Source organism: Tupaia chinensis, unplaced genomic scaffold, assembly GCF_000334495.1.
Source record: "Tupaia chinensis unplaced genomic scaffold, TupChi_1.0 Scaffold143574_1, whole genome shotgun sequence".
NCBI lineage: Eukaryota > Metazoa > Chordata > Mammalia > Scandentia > Tupaiidae > Tupaia > Tupaia belangeri.
Genome location: NW_006203419.1, coordinates 686,116 through 702,894, shown reverse-complemented (window position 1 = coordinate 702,894; position 16,779 = coordinate 686,116). Strand labels below are relative to the sequence as shown.

The following is a 16,779-nucleotide window of genomic DNA, read 5'->3' as shown; positions in this document are numbered from 1 at the left end:
GAGGGGCCTCGCATTTAACTAGAACATTTTTCATTAAGCCATAGCTATCCAGTCCTTCAGGAAAAGTCACTCCAAGCTTCACTAGCTTGGACTCTGGACAGAATTTTACCAGGTCTCGTCACCAGGCATCTAGCAAGTCACACGATCATCCGTTTCTCCAAGGTCTCCATAACATTGCATTGCTGCTCAGAAAAGCACTTAAGTAGGGACCAGTATGTGATGTAATGGTTACGTTGCTGGACTCCCACATAGTCGACCATGATTTGAGTTCTGGACCTGGCAGCTTAAAACTCACACCAGGTGTGTGTGCGTGTGTGCCCAAAATCCCGAGAGGAGAATGGAGGAAAGGGATTGTAGTGTGGCCATCCCCCCTCGGGGGAGATTTTCACTTTCTGTCTCTTGCTCTCTCTCCGACAAGTACATGTGCCCTATAGAAAAATCTCTTTAAAAAAGAAAGAAGAAAGAAAGAAAGAAAGAAAGAAAGAAAGAAAGAAAGAAAGAAAGAAAGAAAGAAAGAAAGAAAGAAAAAGAAAGAGAAAAAGAAAAGCATTTGAAATTCTGTATTAAGAGAACTGGAGAGTGGCTTGCAGTTTGCCTTTGGCATCCTAAAAGTCTTGGCTAAATTTATGTCGCTTGCTCTAACTCCCTTTTCAGAGGAGGAAGTTCCTTAGTTCATTTACCTCCTGCCTACTCTCTTTCCTTCTTTCTTTCTATCCCTCTTTTTTTTCCTTTCTTCCTCTTCCCTCTCCTTCCTTCTTCTCCATTCTCTCTTCCTTCTCTTTTCTTCTTTCTTCCCTCTTCCTCCCTTTCTCTTTCTCTCCCTTTTTTCTTCTACCCTTGCTTTTCTCACCTCTTTTTCTCCCTCCTCCTCTACTTCCACAACAGCACATGGTGGGCCAGAAATTGTTCTGGCCTGTCCTCTACTTTTCGTGTGAAAGAAGGGAGCTCAGAGAGGCAAGATGGTATGCCCAGCCTCTCCCAAGTTGAGTGGCAAAGCCCAGGCTTTTGTTTTTTTACTCTCCAAATGAGATGATCCCCAGAAGAAATGGGTAACTCACCAGATCATTCCTTGATTGAAGATCAAACCCAACACATTTCCACTAATATCAAACTCAGCATATGAGGGCTGGAGAGAGAGAGAGTATGTTAGGTGCTGTTGGTCAAACCCCACTACCAGCCAAGTGGCCAAGTCAAAGCCACTCCAGCCCCGAGAGCCTGCTCTGGTAACCAGAGAGGAACCTCAGATTCAAGCTTCTATATTTTTTAACAGGCTTTCAATTCTTAAAGAAAAGTTTTGAAGTTCTCAAAGATGAAACATCTTTTAATAAAAAGAATGTGAGAGTTTCTGTATTTTAGGGCCTGTGGCTGGTAAGCATGTTCTTGGGAGGACTCTGGCCCCTAAGAAAATCTTTTTTAAAAATTTTAATTGCCAGAGGATGTGTGCACTTAGCAGAGAGATATGGAGAGACAGAAAGAGAGAGAGCAGGCCAGCCAGGTGGTATAGAGGTTAAGGTGGCTGGATCTCACATGGTTGACTATGCATTTCAAATCCTGGACCTGGCAGCTTGAAAAACATGCCAGGCCCAAGTGTAGCATTCATACCCAACATCCCAAGAGAAGAGTGGAGAAGGGACTGTGGCATAGTCATACCCCCTGGAGGGTGCTTTCTTACTTTCTCTGTCTCTGACTATCTGTGTATCACTCTCAGGTACATGCACATGCTCTGTGACAAATAGAGAGAGAGGGGAGAGAGGGAGAGAGAGAGAGAGAGAGAAAGAGAGAGAGAGAGAGTCGTCTCCAGTGGGGTGTGGTCACGCTGCAATCCCTTCTCCTGCATTTCTTCATTTTGTGGGGATTTTGAGCATGTAGGCACACATGCCCAGCATGACTTCTAAGCCACCGGGACAAGGATTCAACTATGGTCAGCCATATGGAAACCAGCTCCCCTATCTTAGGCTATGGGGCTGGCCCCAAAAGAATTTCTTTTATAAGAAAATATACCTCAACATTATAATCAAGAAGTAACTCAAATAATAAAATACAAGAAATAAAATGAGTCAAATGAAAATAAAAAACCCCAAGTCATCCCTCCAACTCTCCTGACTCCATTGTCCTCCAGTTTATGAAAAGGAAAAAGCTCATCTTGATTTTTGGCATGACTTTGATGTTCAGGATTTTGGCAATTTGTCAAGCATTTGAAAGAATACAAAGTTTGTGAGCACTGAGAGCTGGGGCTCCTCATGAAGCATGCTGAAACCGAATTTCCAATTTGCCTTCTAGAAATGAAGAACGTTAAAGCGAGAAGAGGAATGAGAAGTTAGGCAGGGAAGGTCAGGCACGCTCGGCTTAAAGAGGGAAATTATCCAAGTCCATGAGGGTTAAATCTTGGGAATTTAAATTTTAATACTTTAAAATATTTAATATCTTATCTACTGGGCTTTGTATCCTGCTTAAAAAATCCTTCCTCGCTTCAAGATTTTAAGTTTATATATGCTTTCTTTTAGAGATTTATGATTTCATCTTTTTGATGTTTAAAATTCTTATTGACCCATAGGACTAGCAGTTAGTGTAATGGCTATGTTGCTGGATTCCCATGTAGTCGACCACGGTTTGAGTCCCGAACCCGGTGGCTTAAACTCACTCTGGGCGTGCGTGAATGCATGCCCAGGATCCCGAGAGGAGAATGGAGGAGAAGCAATTGCGGCATGGCCATCCCCTCTGGGGGGGGTGATTTTTTTCTCCAAAAAAAACCCAAAAAACAAAAAAACTCTTATTGACTCAGGGGCTGGCAGGAGATGTGGTGGATGGGGCACTGAACTCCCACATGGCCAATTGTGGTTCAAGTCCTGGACCTGGTGGCTTGCTTTCTCACTCCCCATCCACCTCTGGTCAAATTAAAAATAAATAAATAAAATTAAGTAAATAACCCTAAAAGAACAAATAACCAAACTCTTGTTGACCTACAATTAATTTATCTAGGTAAAATAGGTGAGAGATACAGTCTTCACCGTTTCAAATCCATTTCAAATCCCCTACTTGCACCTAGTGATTAACCAATTGTTCCAACTTACTTTCATATAATCCTTTTCCCACTAGTTTAAAAGGCTCCCTTTATTATAAACTAAATTCTCATGTAGAGTGTACCTATTTACAGATGTTCTATTCTCTTTTGTTGGTAAGTCTGTCTAGTATTACCCATTTTAGTCATTATAGGTTCGTAATATATTTTCATACAATGGTAGCATTGTCTCTTTCATTCTTCAGGGCCCTTACCCAGGCCAGGGAGGGACACTGCTCCTACCAGGATGAGAGTTCCATAGGTGAACAAGATGTGGAACCTTTCACCAGAAGCTCAGTTAAGGAGGAGGTTCCTCACCCAGACCCGTGACTAAGGGGCAGGCCAGAGAGATGTGGTGGAAGAGATACCTATGGGACAGACAAGCGAGTATCTAGCAGACCAAAAATTCTGCTAGATCACAGGCCACCCTGAGGAGGACATGACACGTGTTTAAGAATTCACAATTGTGGGACCAGCAGATGGTGTAATGGCTACATTGCTGAACTCCCATGTAGTCAACCATAGTTCAAGTCCTAGACCTGGTGGCTTAAACTCACAACAGGCGCGTGTGTGTGCATGCCCAAGATCCTGAGAGGAGAATGGAGAAGAAGGGATTGCGGTGTGGCCATCCCCCTGGAGGGTGATTTCTCGTTTTCTGTGTCTCTGTCTCTCTGTCTTTCTGGACCTCTCCAAAAAAAAAAGGAAGAAAGGAAGAAAGAAAGAAAGAAGGAAAAGAATTCACAGTCATAGGGAAGAGAAGTATCCTAGGTGGAGTGAAGAAGAGTCAAGAGAGATTTCTCAAAGTAACATCCAGAAGATAGGACAATTATTCTTGGTACATTCTAGGACTTCTGGAACATTCACATCCACCAAACATCTGCTCAAATGCCTTCATTTCCCAGATAAGAAGGACACGTTATTAATTACACTGGAGAAAAACAGGAAATACAGAGCAGAAACTGGCATTAAACTTCCACAGAAATGAAAGGCATAGTGAAGAATCTGACTGCAATTATCAAAGAGGACGGTTGAAACGCCTTTCTGCAGAGTGTCGGCAAAATAGTGACCTACAAATCCAGCCTCCAGGTCCCAGCACCAGCAGTAATTCATGAACCGGACAAAACAAGCCCGAAGGAAGTCCCCCAGCAGGATGGTGATGTACGTTACCAGCATGTCAGACACTGTCAGCCTCATGAATTCCTGCAAGGAGTAGAAAAGGTGGCCATCAGGGTTTGACCTGGCCCCCTCTTCCCCACCCCCCCACTGCAGCCACACAAACGCTCCCCACCCACCTGAACTCACCATGTGACCCTCTGATTTTTCATGGCAGAGTGGTAGTGCAGAAAAAAGATCCCTGGCTTTGAAAATGCTTCCATTATGGGGGGCCAGCAGGTGGCATGGTGGTTAAAGTGCTGGACTCCCACATGGCTGACTGCAGTTCAAGACTTGGACCTAGTGGTTTGCTTTCTCACTTTCTCTGTCTCATCAAATTAAAGAATAATAATGGGGCTGGCAGGTGGTGTGGTGGTTAAGGATGCTGGACTCCCACATGATCGACCATGGTTCGAGTCCCAGACCTGGCGGCTTGCTTTCTCGCTTTCTCTCTCTCTGTGTTCCTCTCTGGTCAAATTAAAATAAATAAGCAAATAAATAAGGTTAAAAAAATTAAAGAATAATAATGATAATAAAAAATAAATAATTCTTAAAAAACAAAAAAAAGACCGAATTGTGGGACCATCAGATAGTGTAATGGTTACATTGCTAGACTCCTACATAGCTGACTGCAGTTCGAGTCCTGGACCTGGTGGTTTAAAACTCACTCTGGATGCATAGGCGTGCATGCCCAAAATCCCAAGAGGAGAATGGAGGAAAAGGGATTGTGGAATGGCCAGCTTCCCTGGTGGTGGTGGTGGAGGGTGATTGAGGAGACAAGAATCTCTCTCTCTCAAAAAAAAAAAAAAAAAAAAAGAAAGAAAGAAAGAAAAGAAAAGACCCAATTGTATGGCTCTAAAATCATCTTTAATCTCTTGCAGTTGATAATGATATCGACCTTGCAGGATTAGTGGGAAGCTCAGTGATTATGAATGCAAGTGTCCTGGTACGCTGGCAGTACCCAGTGTGTGGTAGTTGTCATCACTATGCACCAATATGGGAACTGAAGGCTTGTCCCTCATTTGCCCACCTGCTCTGAACTGGCAGCTGCCCCTGCTAAGACCGAATCTGACCATCAGTCACCTGGATAGCAGCTGGTTAGTTTCACCTCCTGCCGACTGGATATTCTGTTGGCGTGTAGAGACAGTAATACAGGTTTTGTGCAGCGGAGCACAATACAAGAGCCAAACATAAAAGAACAAAATTTTCTCTGCTTCCATAGAGTATGTATAATTTATTAAATTTTGGGGGAATTGTAACAATCTACCTTTGGTAGAGTATGTATAATTTATTAAATGTTGGGGGGAATTGTAACAATCTAACTTTGGTAGAGTATGTATAATTTATTTTTGGGGGGGGATTGTAACGATCTTAGGTTGCCATCACAACCTAAGACCCTTATTATACTAGATTTAGAGAGTTCCTAGGAGGCTCAGGGTCTGCTTTATTCATTTCTGTGTCATTTTTGCATAAATGTTTTATATCATTTTTGTATCCATTTTTTAATTTCAAAATTATTTTAGTCTGTGCTTCTATTGTTAAAAACTGAAGACCACAGATGGAATAATACAATAAGAACAGAAGTTTATTTGGCTTACAGCTTGGAGGGCTAAGGTCAAGGAGTCACATCAAGGGAGTCTTTTTGTGGTGAGGATTCTGTAGTGCTGAGGTGGTGCAGGACACCACATGGCAAGAGGGCAGAAACTAAACCCATTACCAACACGCTCGGAAAGACGTGAAGGGTCATTAGTGATGGGGAATTGGTGGATAATCAGGGAAGAGTGAGAGATATCTTCCAAAGAGGTGCGGGAGCAAATGAGAAATTCTACAGCAGAATATTCCAAAGGAATTATGCTGGTAATGAACTCTTCTGCCTTCTAAAGAGTTTGGAAAGAGCAGGTGGGGAGCTGAATTGGTCAGTACATTAAAGACAGGAGGATTTGAAGACTGCGGGGGAATCTGGACTGGAGGAGACAAGAAGTGGCAAGTCTGAGCCACCCATGAAGGAAATGGGGAGAAAAACCCCAGCACCTCACGCAGCAGGAAAGACGCATTGTTGCACTTGCAGGCAGTGTTGCGGGTACGTGACGTAATCCTCTCCTCCACGGCACTTCATCATCCTCAGTTAAAACCATATGGAGGGGGAACCAGCAGTTAGCATAATGGCTATGTTGCTGGACTCCCACGTAGTCGACCATGGTTCACATCCCGGACCCAGTGGCTTAAAACTCATGCCAGGTGCGTGTGCGTGTGCGTGCGTGTCCAAGATCCCGAGAGGAGAATGGAGGAGAAGGGATTGTGGCATGACCATCCCCCTGGGGAGTGATTTCTCGCTTTCTGTCTCTCTGTCTGTCTCTGTCTGTCTGGTGAGCGCACGCGCCCTATAGCAAAAATCTCTCAAAAAAAGAAAAAATATGGAGGGTCAGCAGGTGGTGTGGTGGTTAAGGTGCTGGATCCCACATGGCAGACTGCAGTTTGAGTCCAGACCCAGTGACTTGAAAATCATACTGGGCACTTGTGCATGTGTGCCCAAAATCCTTAGAGGAGAATAGAGGAGAAGAGACTGTCATCATCCCTCCTGACCCCCGCCCCAGGGGCTCATGTCTCACTTTCCCTCTCTCTCTCTGTCTCTTTCAGATGAGTGCAAATGTCCTATAGCAAATTTTAAAAAGAGATATAAAATAATGAAACTACCAATGACATGTATTTGATATGAAAAAGGATGGTAAAGAACTAGCAAAATGCTAACAAGGGTTGTCTTGGGTTCATAGGTTTTTCATTTTACTTTCCTCAACTTTCAATATTTATTTAATGAAATAGGTGGAGTGAGGCAGTGGTGCAGCCATAATGCAATCAGAACCACATAAGAAAGGTTCCGGTTTGTATCCTAGGTCCTCTGTGAGTATGCTGGCTGAGGCGGGGGGTGGATTGTGGTGCGAAGACCCTGTTGAGAATGCCTGTCTCTCTTTTCCTCTCCTGTGGAAGAAATAAATCATGCCTTTTGTGAGTGGATTTTTCAGGGACTCTGAAGAAGCAACACAATCTGCATCGCAGTGGGGTAGCAAGTGAATAGAAATCCTATGTGAGGAGGTGGAATTGAGGAAGATAAGGTAGCTGATCGCTGTGTTACCCATGAATATGTCAGCTTACTGCCCAGGAAGGCAAAGTACAGTTGGTTCTGATGTCCACACTGTGCAAGCCACAGAAATGGCAGTTACAGGGCATAAGAGAAAATGATAGCTCTTAATTTTTGAGACTCTAAGAAAAACTGTTCTTTCTCTTCACGGAAAACTGCATACATGCATAAACATATAAAATTCTGCATCTAAGTTTTCAGGGAATTTATTAATGATTTCCAGGTTAGCAACCCCAGGCTTTAAATAAAATCTGTAGTAAAACTCTGAATAAATCCAAGAGGTATTAGAACAACATGCAGAGTATACTAAGAAACTGTGGGGCACTGAAAAAAAATGGAGGGGGGCTGGCAGGTGGCATGGTGGTTGAGCCGTTGGACTCCTACAGGGCTGACCACAGTTCAAGTCCTGGACCTGGTAGTTTGCTGTCTCACTTTCTCTCTCTTTCTCCCCACTCTCTCGTCAGATTAAGTAATAATAATAATTAAGGAATTCTTTTTCTTTTTTTTGGAGAGGTTTTTGCTATAGGATGTGTGCACTTGCCAGAAAGACAGAGAGAGAAAGTGAGAAATCACCCCCCAGGGGGGATGGCCATGCCTCAATCCCTTCTCCTTCATTCTCCTCTCGGGATCTTGGGCACGCACGCACATGTGCCTGGTGTGAGTTTAAGTCACCAGGTCCAGGACTCAAACTGCGGTTGACTACATGGGAATTCAGCAATGAAGGCATTATGCCATCTGCTGGTCTCAAAATTTAAAAAGAAATTATTAAAACAAAAAAAAATGGGGAAGTGAAAAGGTATAACTTTCCTAAGAAACACTGGTTTGGAATTTGGACTGTAGAAACAGAAACATCAAGAAAGGAATAACAAAGGGTGTGTGTGTCACCTTTTCAGAGAGTATAACTACTCACAATGCCCACAGCTGTCTCCCAGCAAGAACCCCGGGGCACATCGGCAGGATGCAGGGGTGGCCGGGGGACACTCTCATTCCAACCCGAGGAGTTGTAATAGTTAAACAGAGTCCAGTGAGTGATGTTCTTTATTGTCTCTTCATTAGAGAGCTAGGACAGAAAATGGAGATGCTGGGTTGGAAAGAGCCAGCCAGCGATGGTCCAACCATTGCCATAGGAACAACAATTAAACACATGCCACGACCCTACCATCTGGCCTCCTACCCCTGGATAGAGTCTTTCCAGAAACGTTCTCCCTAGGCTTCCAATCTGTACAGGAGAGGGGAGTGACTGGCTGAAGTCCTTGGGTCTTTGCCATGAAGTTATATTCTCCTCTGTGCTAGTATGTGTCCATTGATCTATCCAGCCATCCATTGATCTGTTCAAGCATCCAGCCAGCCAGCCGGCCGGCCAGCCAGTCATTCATTCTTCTTTTGAGAATAATTTATTCAGGGTCTATTCTGGGCCGTGATAATACAGGAGTGACCAAGAAAGTCCATAGTCTAGTAAATCAGAGAAATGAGCAGACAGGTAATTACAGAACAGAGTAATAGGCATTGTGAGACACTTTCTCTAGGGACCACATCAGGCAACGGAGGCCACAGAAGACTTCCTGGAGGCAGTGACATCTGGGCCAGAACCTTGGGAGGTTTAACTAGTCAACTGGTTAAACATGGGAAGAAGGACAGCCAGAGAAAGGCAAGAGAGAATTTTGCCCTGAAGAAGAAATGCAAGACTTAGGAGAGTGGAGCAGTCTCCTGGGGTAGGAAGAAAACCATGCTTAGACTCTCCCAGTTGTTTCCTCTCAACCTCAGGAAAAGGTTCCTCCAGCTTCCTAAGGAAGAAGGGAGGATGGAGGAGAGGAGCATCATCATCTGGCCCTTCCGTAGTCTAATAGTTCAGCTTTCCTCTCCATCCATGGAATTTGGCCATCCTGCAGTCTCCTCTTTGCCCCAGCTGTTCCCTCTGCTCTTCCCTGGTGGTTCAGCCTTGTGGTTCCCTGGGCTGGTCCCCACTGAAGCACATCCCATGATGTGCTGTAACAAATGAATCTTTCTCCTGGCCCAGATTGGGACAGGACTGTGTCTTGCTCTCTGCTGTCCCCCAGGGTCTGGCACAGTGGGTGCTTCATAGCTGTCTAGTGAGCACTGATGCTCACCAGAGTCACCAAAGACATATTGCCTCACTGGACAATGACTTGATTGCTGATCACTTATGGCAGCTGTGTAATCACATAAAAAAAGCTGCAGATATGGGGCCAGCAGGTCATTTGGTGGTTGGGGTGCTGGATTCCCACATGGCCCGGACCTGGAGACTTGCTTTCTCACTTTCTCCCTCTCTCTCTGGTCAAATTAAAATAATAATAATACTAAATAAAATTTAAATAATTTTTTTTAAAAAAAGCTGCAGATAAAATATGTAGCTATGTAAATGATGATGTGAAATAAAGACAGTCTCAGAAAAAGACAATAAAGAACTGTAGCAAAATGACAAGAGTTGTCTTTGGGACACAGACAACTGGGATGTTTTTCATCTTTTTTCCCCTCAACTTCCAACATTTGTTTAATTAGCATGAATTATACATAATGCAATTATTATATTAAAATATGGTGGGACCCAGGGGATAGAGGGTTTGCGTTTTTACCTTGAGGTGGACGTCATCCATGAGGGCCAAGAGAAATGTGTAGAGATTCCCCAGGAAGAGGGCAAAGATGCGTCCCAGCTGCCACTTCAGTCCAATGCGTGGGTGGTAATTCTCCAGGGCAGCGATGGTTTCAAACAGAGGGGGACAAAACATCCCAAGCAGGGACATCACGATCTCCACCTGAAAAATCAAGAAGGCCTGGGTTACTTGTGTCATCAATATTACTTGCTTGGTCACCATCCCTATGCCCCCTGTGACTAACCATCCCAATCTCCCTACTGACTCCTTCCCTCCTCTGCTTCTGGAGGTGCCCAGCAGTCTGCACAACCTGGTGTGGGACACTGGCTGAGGCATCAGCATTCTCTGAGAAGTCAGCCTATTCCTGGACACTATAACTGCTCCACGACTGGTTGCTGTCACAATTGTTGCTCTTTGCATGAATAAAAACGACAAACTTTCTTTGAGGAGCAAATGAATGAACATATGGGGCAGTGCTTTGTGGTGTGGAAAGCTGTAAGCTGGGCAGGTGCTATGGTGGCAGCTCTCATCGCAAAACCATGGAAAACAGGAAGCTCGGATCACAGAAAGGAACTAACAGCAGAAGTCAGGAGTGTGGCATTTGGAGTCAGCTCTCTGGACTCGTGCCCCAGCTCTATTACTTGTTGGCTTTGTAACTCAGAAAAAGGTCACATAACTTCTCTGAGCTTCTTGTTTTTTCTTGTGTAAGATGGTGACAGTAGCCACAATCGGGGGATTAAGAAGAAATAATGTATGTAAACCTGCTAGCCTGGAATCTGGTAAGCCACAGGCACTAAATTTTGACTCTATTTCCCAGTTCTCCCACCCTACAGAGGGGTTCCCAGTGTTCTTATCTTTCCCATCTCCTAAACCAATTCTGACCGGTTCAGGAACTATATTGGGACCTCCAATCCATTGTTGGGAATGCCCGAATTGACATCATTGACATCCAGATTCACTGATCCAGGGTAGGTTAGACATAAGTTTAGATGTTCAGGAATGAGGCACCATAGAGAGACTTGGAGTCAGGTAGACACTGGGTCCTAATCCTGATGCCACTGCTAACAAGTTATATGTTTTAAACTTTCTAGTCCTCAGATAATTAATCTGGAAACTAAGAATAATGATGCCTATTCCTGCCAATGTGCTATGAGGCATTAACAAAATAATCTATACAGTGCCAGGCCTACTGTGGGCATTTGTTTAATAATTTTCTTTTGTGTCCTTCTCTTCCTCATTTCTTGAGCCCCTACTATTATATTTGTGAAACACTATGCTAAATTCTGGAGATAACAACAAATAAAAAAAGACACACACATATCCCATGTTTCTGCATTGGAAGAATTAATAGAGTCAGGATGTTAATCCTACCCAAATTAATCTAGAAATTCAATGCAATTCCTATCAAACTACCAGAGGTATTCTTCACAGAAATAGAAAAAAGCAATCATAAAATTTGTCTGGAACCATGAAAGCCCTATATTGCCAAAGCAGTACTGCACAAGGGGAATCAAGTAGGAGGCATCTCACTTCTTAACCTTAAAACATATTACAAAGCTGTGCTAATCAAAACAGCATGGTATTGGCACAAAAAAGAGGCAGATAGACCAATGGAATAGAATTGAGAACCCAAAAATAAACCCCAAAACATACAGCCAACTGATCCTTGACAAAGGGCACAACACAATCCAGTGGGAAAAAGAAAATCCAGTGGGAAAAAGAAAGTCTCTTCAGCAAATGGTACTGGAAAAACTGGACAGCCACCTGCAAGAGAATGAAACTGGGCCCCTACCTCTCACCACTAACAAAAAAACAACTCAAAATGGATCAGGATCTAAACATAAACCTCAAACTATAAAACTACTGGTAGAGGGGCCAACAGGTGGCATGGTAGTTAAGGTACTGGGCTCCCATTTGTCTGACTATGGTTCAAGTCCAAGATCTGGCAGCCCTCTTTCTCACATTCTCTTTCCTGGTCAAGTTAAAAATGTACTACTACTGATCAATAAAATTAAATTAAATATTTCTAAAAAAATATAAAAAAAAAACAACTACTGGTAGACAACACAGGAGAAACTCTTGGAGACCTTGGAGTAGGCAAAGACTTCTTAAATCAGACCACCAAAACACAGGCAATAGTCCCCAAAATAGACAAGTGGGACTACATTAAGCTAAAAATCTTCCGGACAGCAAAAGAAACAATGATTAGAGTGATGAGAAAACCCTCAGAGTGGGAGAATATTTTTGCAAACTATTCCTTAGGCAAGGAACTAATAACCAGATTATACAGGGAACTCAGTTTACCTGCAGAAAAACAAAACAAAACAAAACATTCAATCCAATTAAAAGATGGGCAAATGAGCTGTATAGACAACTCTCCAAGGAAGACATATGACGGCTGAAAAGCATATGCAAACACGCCCAGCATCTCTTATCATGAAGGAAATATAAATCAAAACCATGAGATACCACTTACCCACAGTCGGAAGGGCTAAAATTTTAAAAATAAACAACGGTAAGTGCTGGTGAGGCTGTGGTGAAAACGGATCTCTCCTACACTGCTGGTGGGAATGTAAATCAGGACAAGCACTTTGGAGAACAAAATGGAGGTTCCTCTGTAACCTACAAAGAGAATTACCGTACGACCCAGTAATTCTACTCTTATGTATCTAAATAGGAAAAACTCTCAGTTGGAAAAACATTTGCACATCCATGTTTACTGCTGCATTATTTACAATTGGTAGGACATAGAATCAATTCAAATGTCCAAAAATAGATGAGTGGATTGAAAAAATGTGGCATATGTACTCTATGGAATACTACTTAGCCATAAAAAACAATGAGACCCTCACATTGTCAGACTATGAAAGACAGGTTTTGTATGTCCCTGCTCAATACATACTGAGTATCTGTGCTCTACAGCAGTACTGAAAGATCGGAAGGAATAATAGCAGGGAGGACAACTGCAAGTACTAGAGATATTATGGGGGGAGGGGTAATAAAGGGTGAGTAATAGGGGGAAGGGAACAAGAAAAAACAACACATTTAATTCACACAAAAAATGAAAAATTGCTTGCTGCTGCTAATGTATATGACAAGGTCTTTGTCTTGACTGATGTGCATTGTATTCGTTCTGGGAAAAATCATGCTGTACACTGTAAGGAGGTATAGTGATTAAATGTAATTTATAAATATATATATATATATACACATACTCTTTCCACAAAGGGATTAGGATGGATGAAAAGAATTACATAACTAGTTAATCACTAGAAAGGTAAAACATGTTACAAGGGTAAGTTCAGAAAGTGTGTAATAGAAATAAGGATATAACATTTAAGCTCAGATAAGAAACTTCTGAAGTGAGCCAGGAGTGAGAAGGAGAAGGCGTTTCAGTAGAACAAGCAGAATGCCAGTGTATTTGCAGCTTAGTGAAGACGGAAAGAATGACTGGGAGTGTGGCTGGGGAGGTGTTAAAACAACTGACATGCTAATTATAATCCAGCTTTGTTTAGTTACAGAAGCCAGAATCCAAAGCCTAATAACATAGGATATAAGACGTCTATGTGACTTGCTTGAAAGAGATGTATTTTTCCTTTTCCTTTTCTTTCTTTTTTTTTTCTTTTTAAGGTTTTTGCTACAAGGTGTATGTACTCGCCTGAGAGAGACAGAGAGATAATGAGATGGAAAGTGAGAAATCACCCCTAGAGGGGATGGCCACACTGCAATCCCTTCTCCATTCTTCTCCTGGGATTTTAGGTGCACACACATGCACCTGGTGTGATTTTCAAGTCGCCAGGTCCAGGACTCAAACCATGGTTGGCCACATGGGAGCCCAGCACTTTAACCCCTATGTCACCTGCTAGTTCTGAAAGAGACGTATTTTCATTTATTAAAAAACAAGTCCGATAATTCAGACTTTCAATATTCAGCTGAACGGCATAGACCAGTGATTTCAGTATTTGCCCCCAACCTTCACTTCATCAGAGATGTCCTTCTTACCTCATTCCTTTCATACCAACTGACATTCTGCATTTTGGAGAATTCCTGGGATCGCTTCACCACAAAGTAAATGAGGTACCCACTTCCGCACAAACAGCAGATGATGAGAAAGTTGGCAAGGACACGAAGAAATCTTGTTAGATGAATATTTTCTTCTTTGTTACTCTCTTGTTCATCCACTATGGATTCCTTAATGTATTAAAATGAGATGTGAATAATGTCAGGCCAGGGATTAATAGGAATCATAATTGTTGGGTCTCTGAGAACATTACTTTCTATAATTTCATAAGTGAATAATACAGAGGAGATAATGTAATGTATTGTACCCTTTGCAGAATTATTTTCTTTAAGAGAATATATTTGTGGGACTAGCAGATGTTGTAATGGTAATGCCGCTGGATTCCCACATAGTCAACTGCGGTTTGAGTTCCAGATCCTGTGGCTTAAAACTCATGCCAGGTGCGTGTGTGTGTGTGTGTGTATGTGTCCAAATCTCAAGAGGAGATGGAAGGAAAAGGGATTGTGGCATGACCATTCCCCAGGGTGTGTGTGGGGGTGATTTCTTGCTTTCTGTCTCTCTGTCTCTCTGTCGCTCTGATGAGCACATGCACCCTATAGCAAAAATCTCTCTAAAGGAAGGAAGGAAGGAAGGAAGATTGTTATCATTGTTGTTACTGTTATTTTAGTACGTATAATAAAAAACAGATATATTTATTGAATACTCATCATGTGCCAAATGTACTAAATACTTTCCATGAATTATCCCTCTTAATCCTAACAACAAATAGAGTAATTACTATTACTACCCACATTGCAAATACTAAGGCTCATAGAGATTTTGGTAACTGATTGGGATTCTTTTAAAATTATAGACCAAACAGATTCAAATGAAATCTTAACAATATTGAATCTTCTAATATGGAGGTCAGGAAATGTTTTCTATAAAAAGTCAGGTAGTAAATGTTGTTGGCATTACAGGTCATATGGTCTCTGTTACAGCTACTCAACTATGCCATTGTAGCATGAGAGCAACCATAGATAAGATGTAAATAAGTGGGATTGACTTGTTTTAATAAAATTTTATTTATAATAGTAGGCAGTAGGCTGGATTTTGCCCCCATGCCATTATTTACTAACTCCTGTTCTAATCCATGAGCATGGTATATCTCTCCATTTATTTAGAGTTTCTTCACTTTTTTCAGCAACATTTGGTACTTTTTGGTGTAGTAAGCAGTCTTGTATATTTTTGGGCTTTTAACTTATTCCCAGAATTTGTTTTGCTACTACTGGAATTGGAATTAAAATCATTTTATGCTAGTATTTTGAGAGGGTTTTTTGCTATAGGGCGTGTGCGTTCACCAGAAAGACAGAGAGAGACAGAGAGACAGAAAGTGAGAAATCACCCTCCCGGGGGGATGGCCATGCCACAATCCCTTCTCCTCCATTCTCCTCTTGGGATCTTGGGCATGCACGCACATGCGCCTGGCGTGAGTTTAAGCCACTGGGTCCGGGACTCAAACCACGGTTGACTGGAAAAGTCATATTTTTTCATGCAAAAATGCATCATGACTTTTCTGACAACATAATATAGAAAGATTAAATTGATTTTTAAAATTATTAACCTTGTGTTCTGCATTAATAAGTCTCTTTGAAATACAAATAGTAAGTGGCAGAGTTAGAATGGAAAATGAGGTCTTTTAGAAACAAAAGTACCTGGGAGGGGATTCTTCCAACTAATTATCAGGTTCAGGTTCAGGTTTAACTATGCTATCAGGTAGTTAATAGGTTAACTCACATTATTCTCAAAACATCTGTCCTGTAATATATGTGTATTATGTCTGTTTTTAATAGACTCAGAGAAATCTTTCTCCTTTTCAGATGTTCAACAAGCCAGGCCCCATAGGCATTGACCTCCTTTGTCTCTCTCTGGTCGACCTGGAGGAAGAGTCAAAGCCCCAGTCATCCCTACTCTGCCATTGAATGCAGGTGGCTACAGGCTCTCAATCGCTGTGAAAAAAAGAGGAGAGGAGAACTGAGTCAGCTCCTTGTTCCACCTATGGCCAAGCCAACAGAATGTTGGGTCTCATGAAAGCCACATAGTGAGTTGTTGAGCCCAAGCCTTTTACTTAGTGGTGTCCCTGTTGTTTGTAGGCATCAATCAATGGGCAGCAGCCCACTCATCCTCTGAGAAAGGGGTGAGAGAGGGAGCAGCGATTAGTGTAATGGCTATGTTGCTGGACTCCCATGTAGTCAACCGCGATTCGAGTCCCGGACCCGGTGGCTTAAACTCACGCCAGGCGCGTGTGCGTGTGTGCCCAAGATCCCGAGAGGAGAACGGAGAAGGGATTGCGGTGTGGCCATCCCCCCTGGGGGGTGATTTCTCGCTTTCTGTCTCTCTGTCTGTCTGGCGAGCGCACATGCCCTATAGTAAAAAACCTCTCCAAAAAAAAAAATAATAAAATAAAAGAATGTTATAGCGAGAATAGAATCTGTGTCCTAGACTCCTCCTAGAAGCTTACTGGGCTTTTAAAAACAATGAATTACTGAAAGGTTTGGTTTGAATACTTAGAAAGACAGAATGACATATAATAATTTTAAATTCAATGATACTAAGGGGACCTTGTAACAAATATGCAGTTAAGCAATCTTTCAACACACACACATAGAATTTTTTTGTAATGTACTATTTTTTTATTTGCTTTTTCTTCTATTTTATAATTTATTTATATATTTTTTTGAAATTTTTGAAATTTAATTTATTTCTTTTTGTATATACATTCAATCGCATTGTTTAGCTTACAATGTGAGCATTTCAATAT

At 42.1% G+C, this 16,779-nt stretch overlaps 1 protein-coding gene across 1 annotated transcript in view; it reads right to left on the bottom strand.

Moving 5' to 3' along the window:
• TMC2 (transmembrane channel like 2) overlaps positions 1 to 16,779 on the bottom strand; it is a 72,422-nt gene that overhangs the window by 11,058 nt on the left and 44,585 nt on the right. Inside the window, exons 11-15 of the mRNA XM_006163931.1 lie at positions 13,961 to 14,149; positions 9,941 to 10,120; positions 8,257 to 8,406; positions 4,130 to 4,258; positions 1,059 to 1,126 (exon numbers count right to left, since the gene is read on the bottom strand). Of these exons, the coding sequence (XP_006163993.1) occupies positions 1,059 to 1,126; positions 4,130 to 4,258; positions 8,257 to 8,406; positions 9,941 to 10,120; positions 13,961 to 14,149 (716 nt within the window). The remainder of the gene's footprint in view (positions 1 to 1,058; positions 1,127 to 4,129; positions 4,259 to 8,256; positions 8,407 to 9,940; positions 10,121 to 13,960; positions 14,150 to 16,779) is intronic.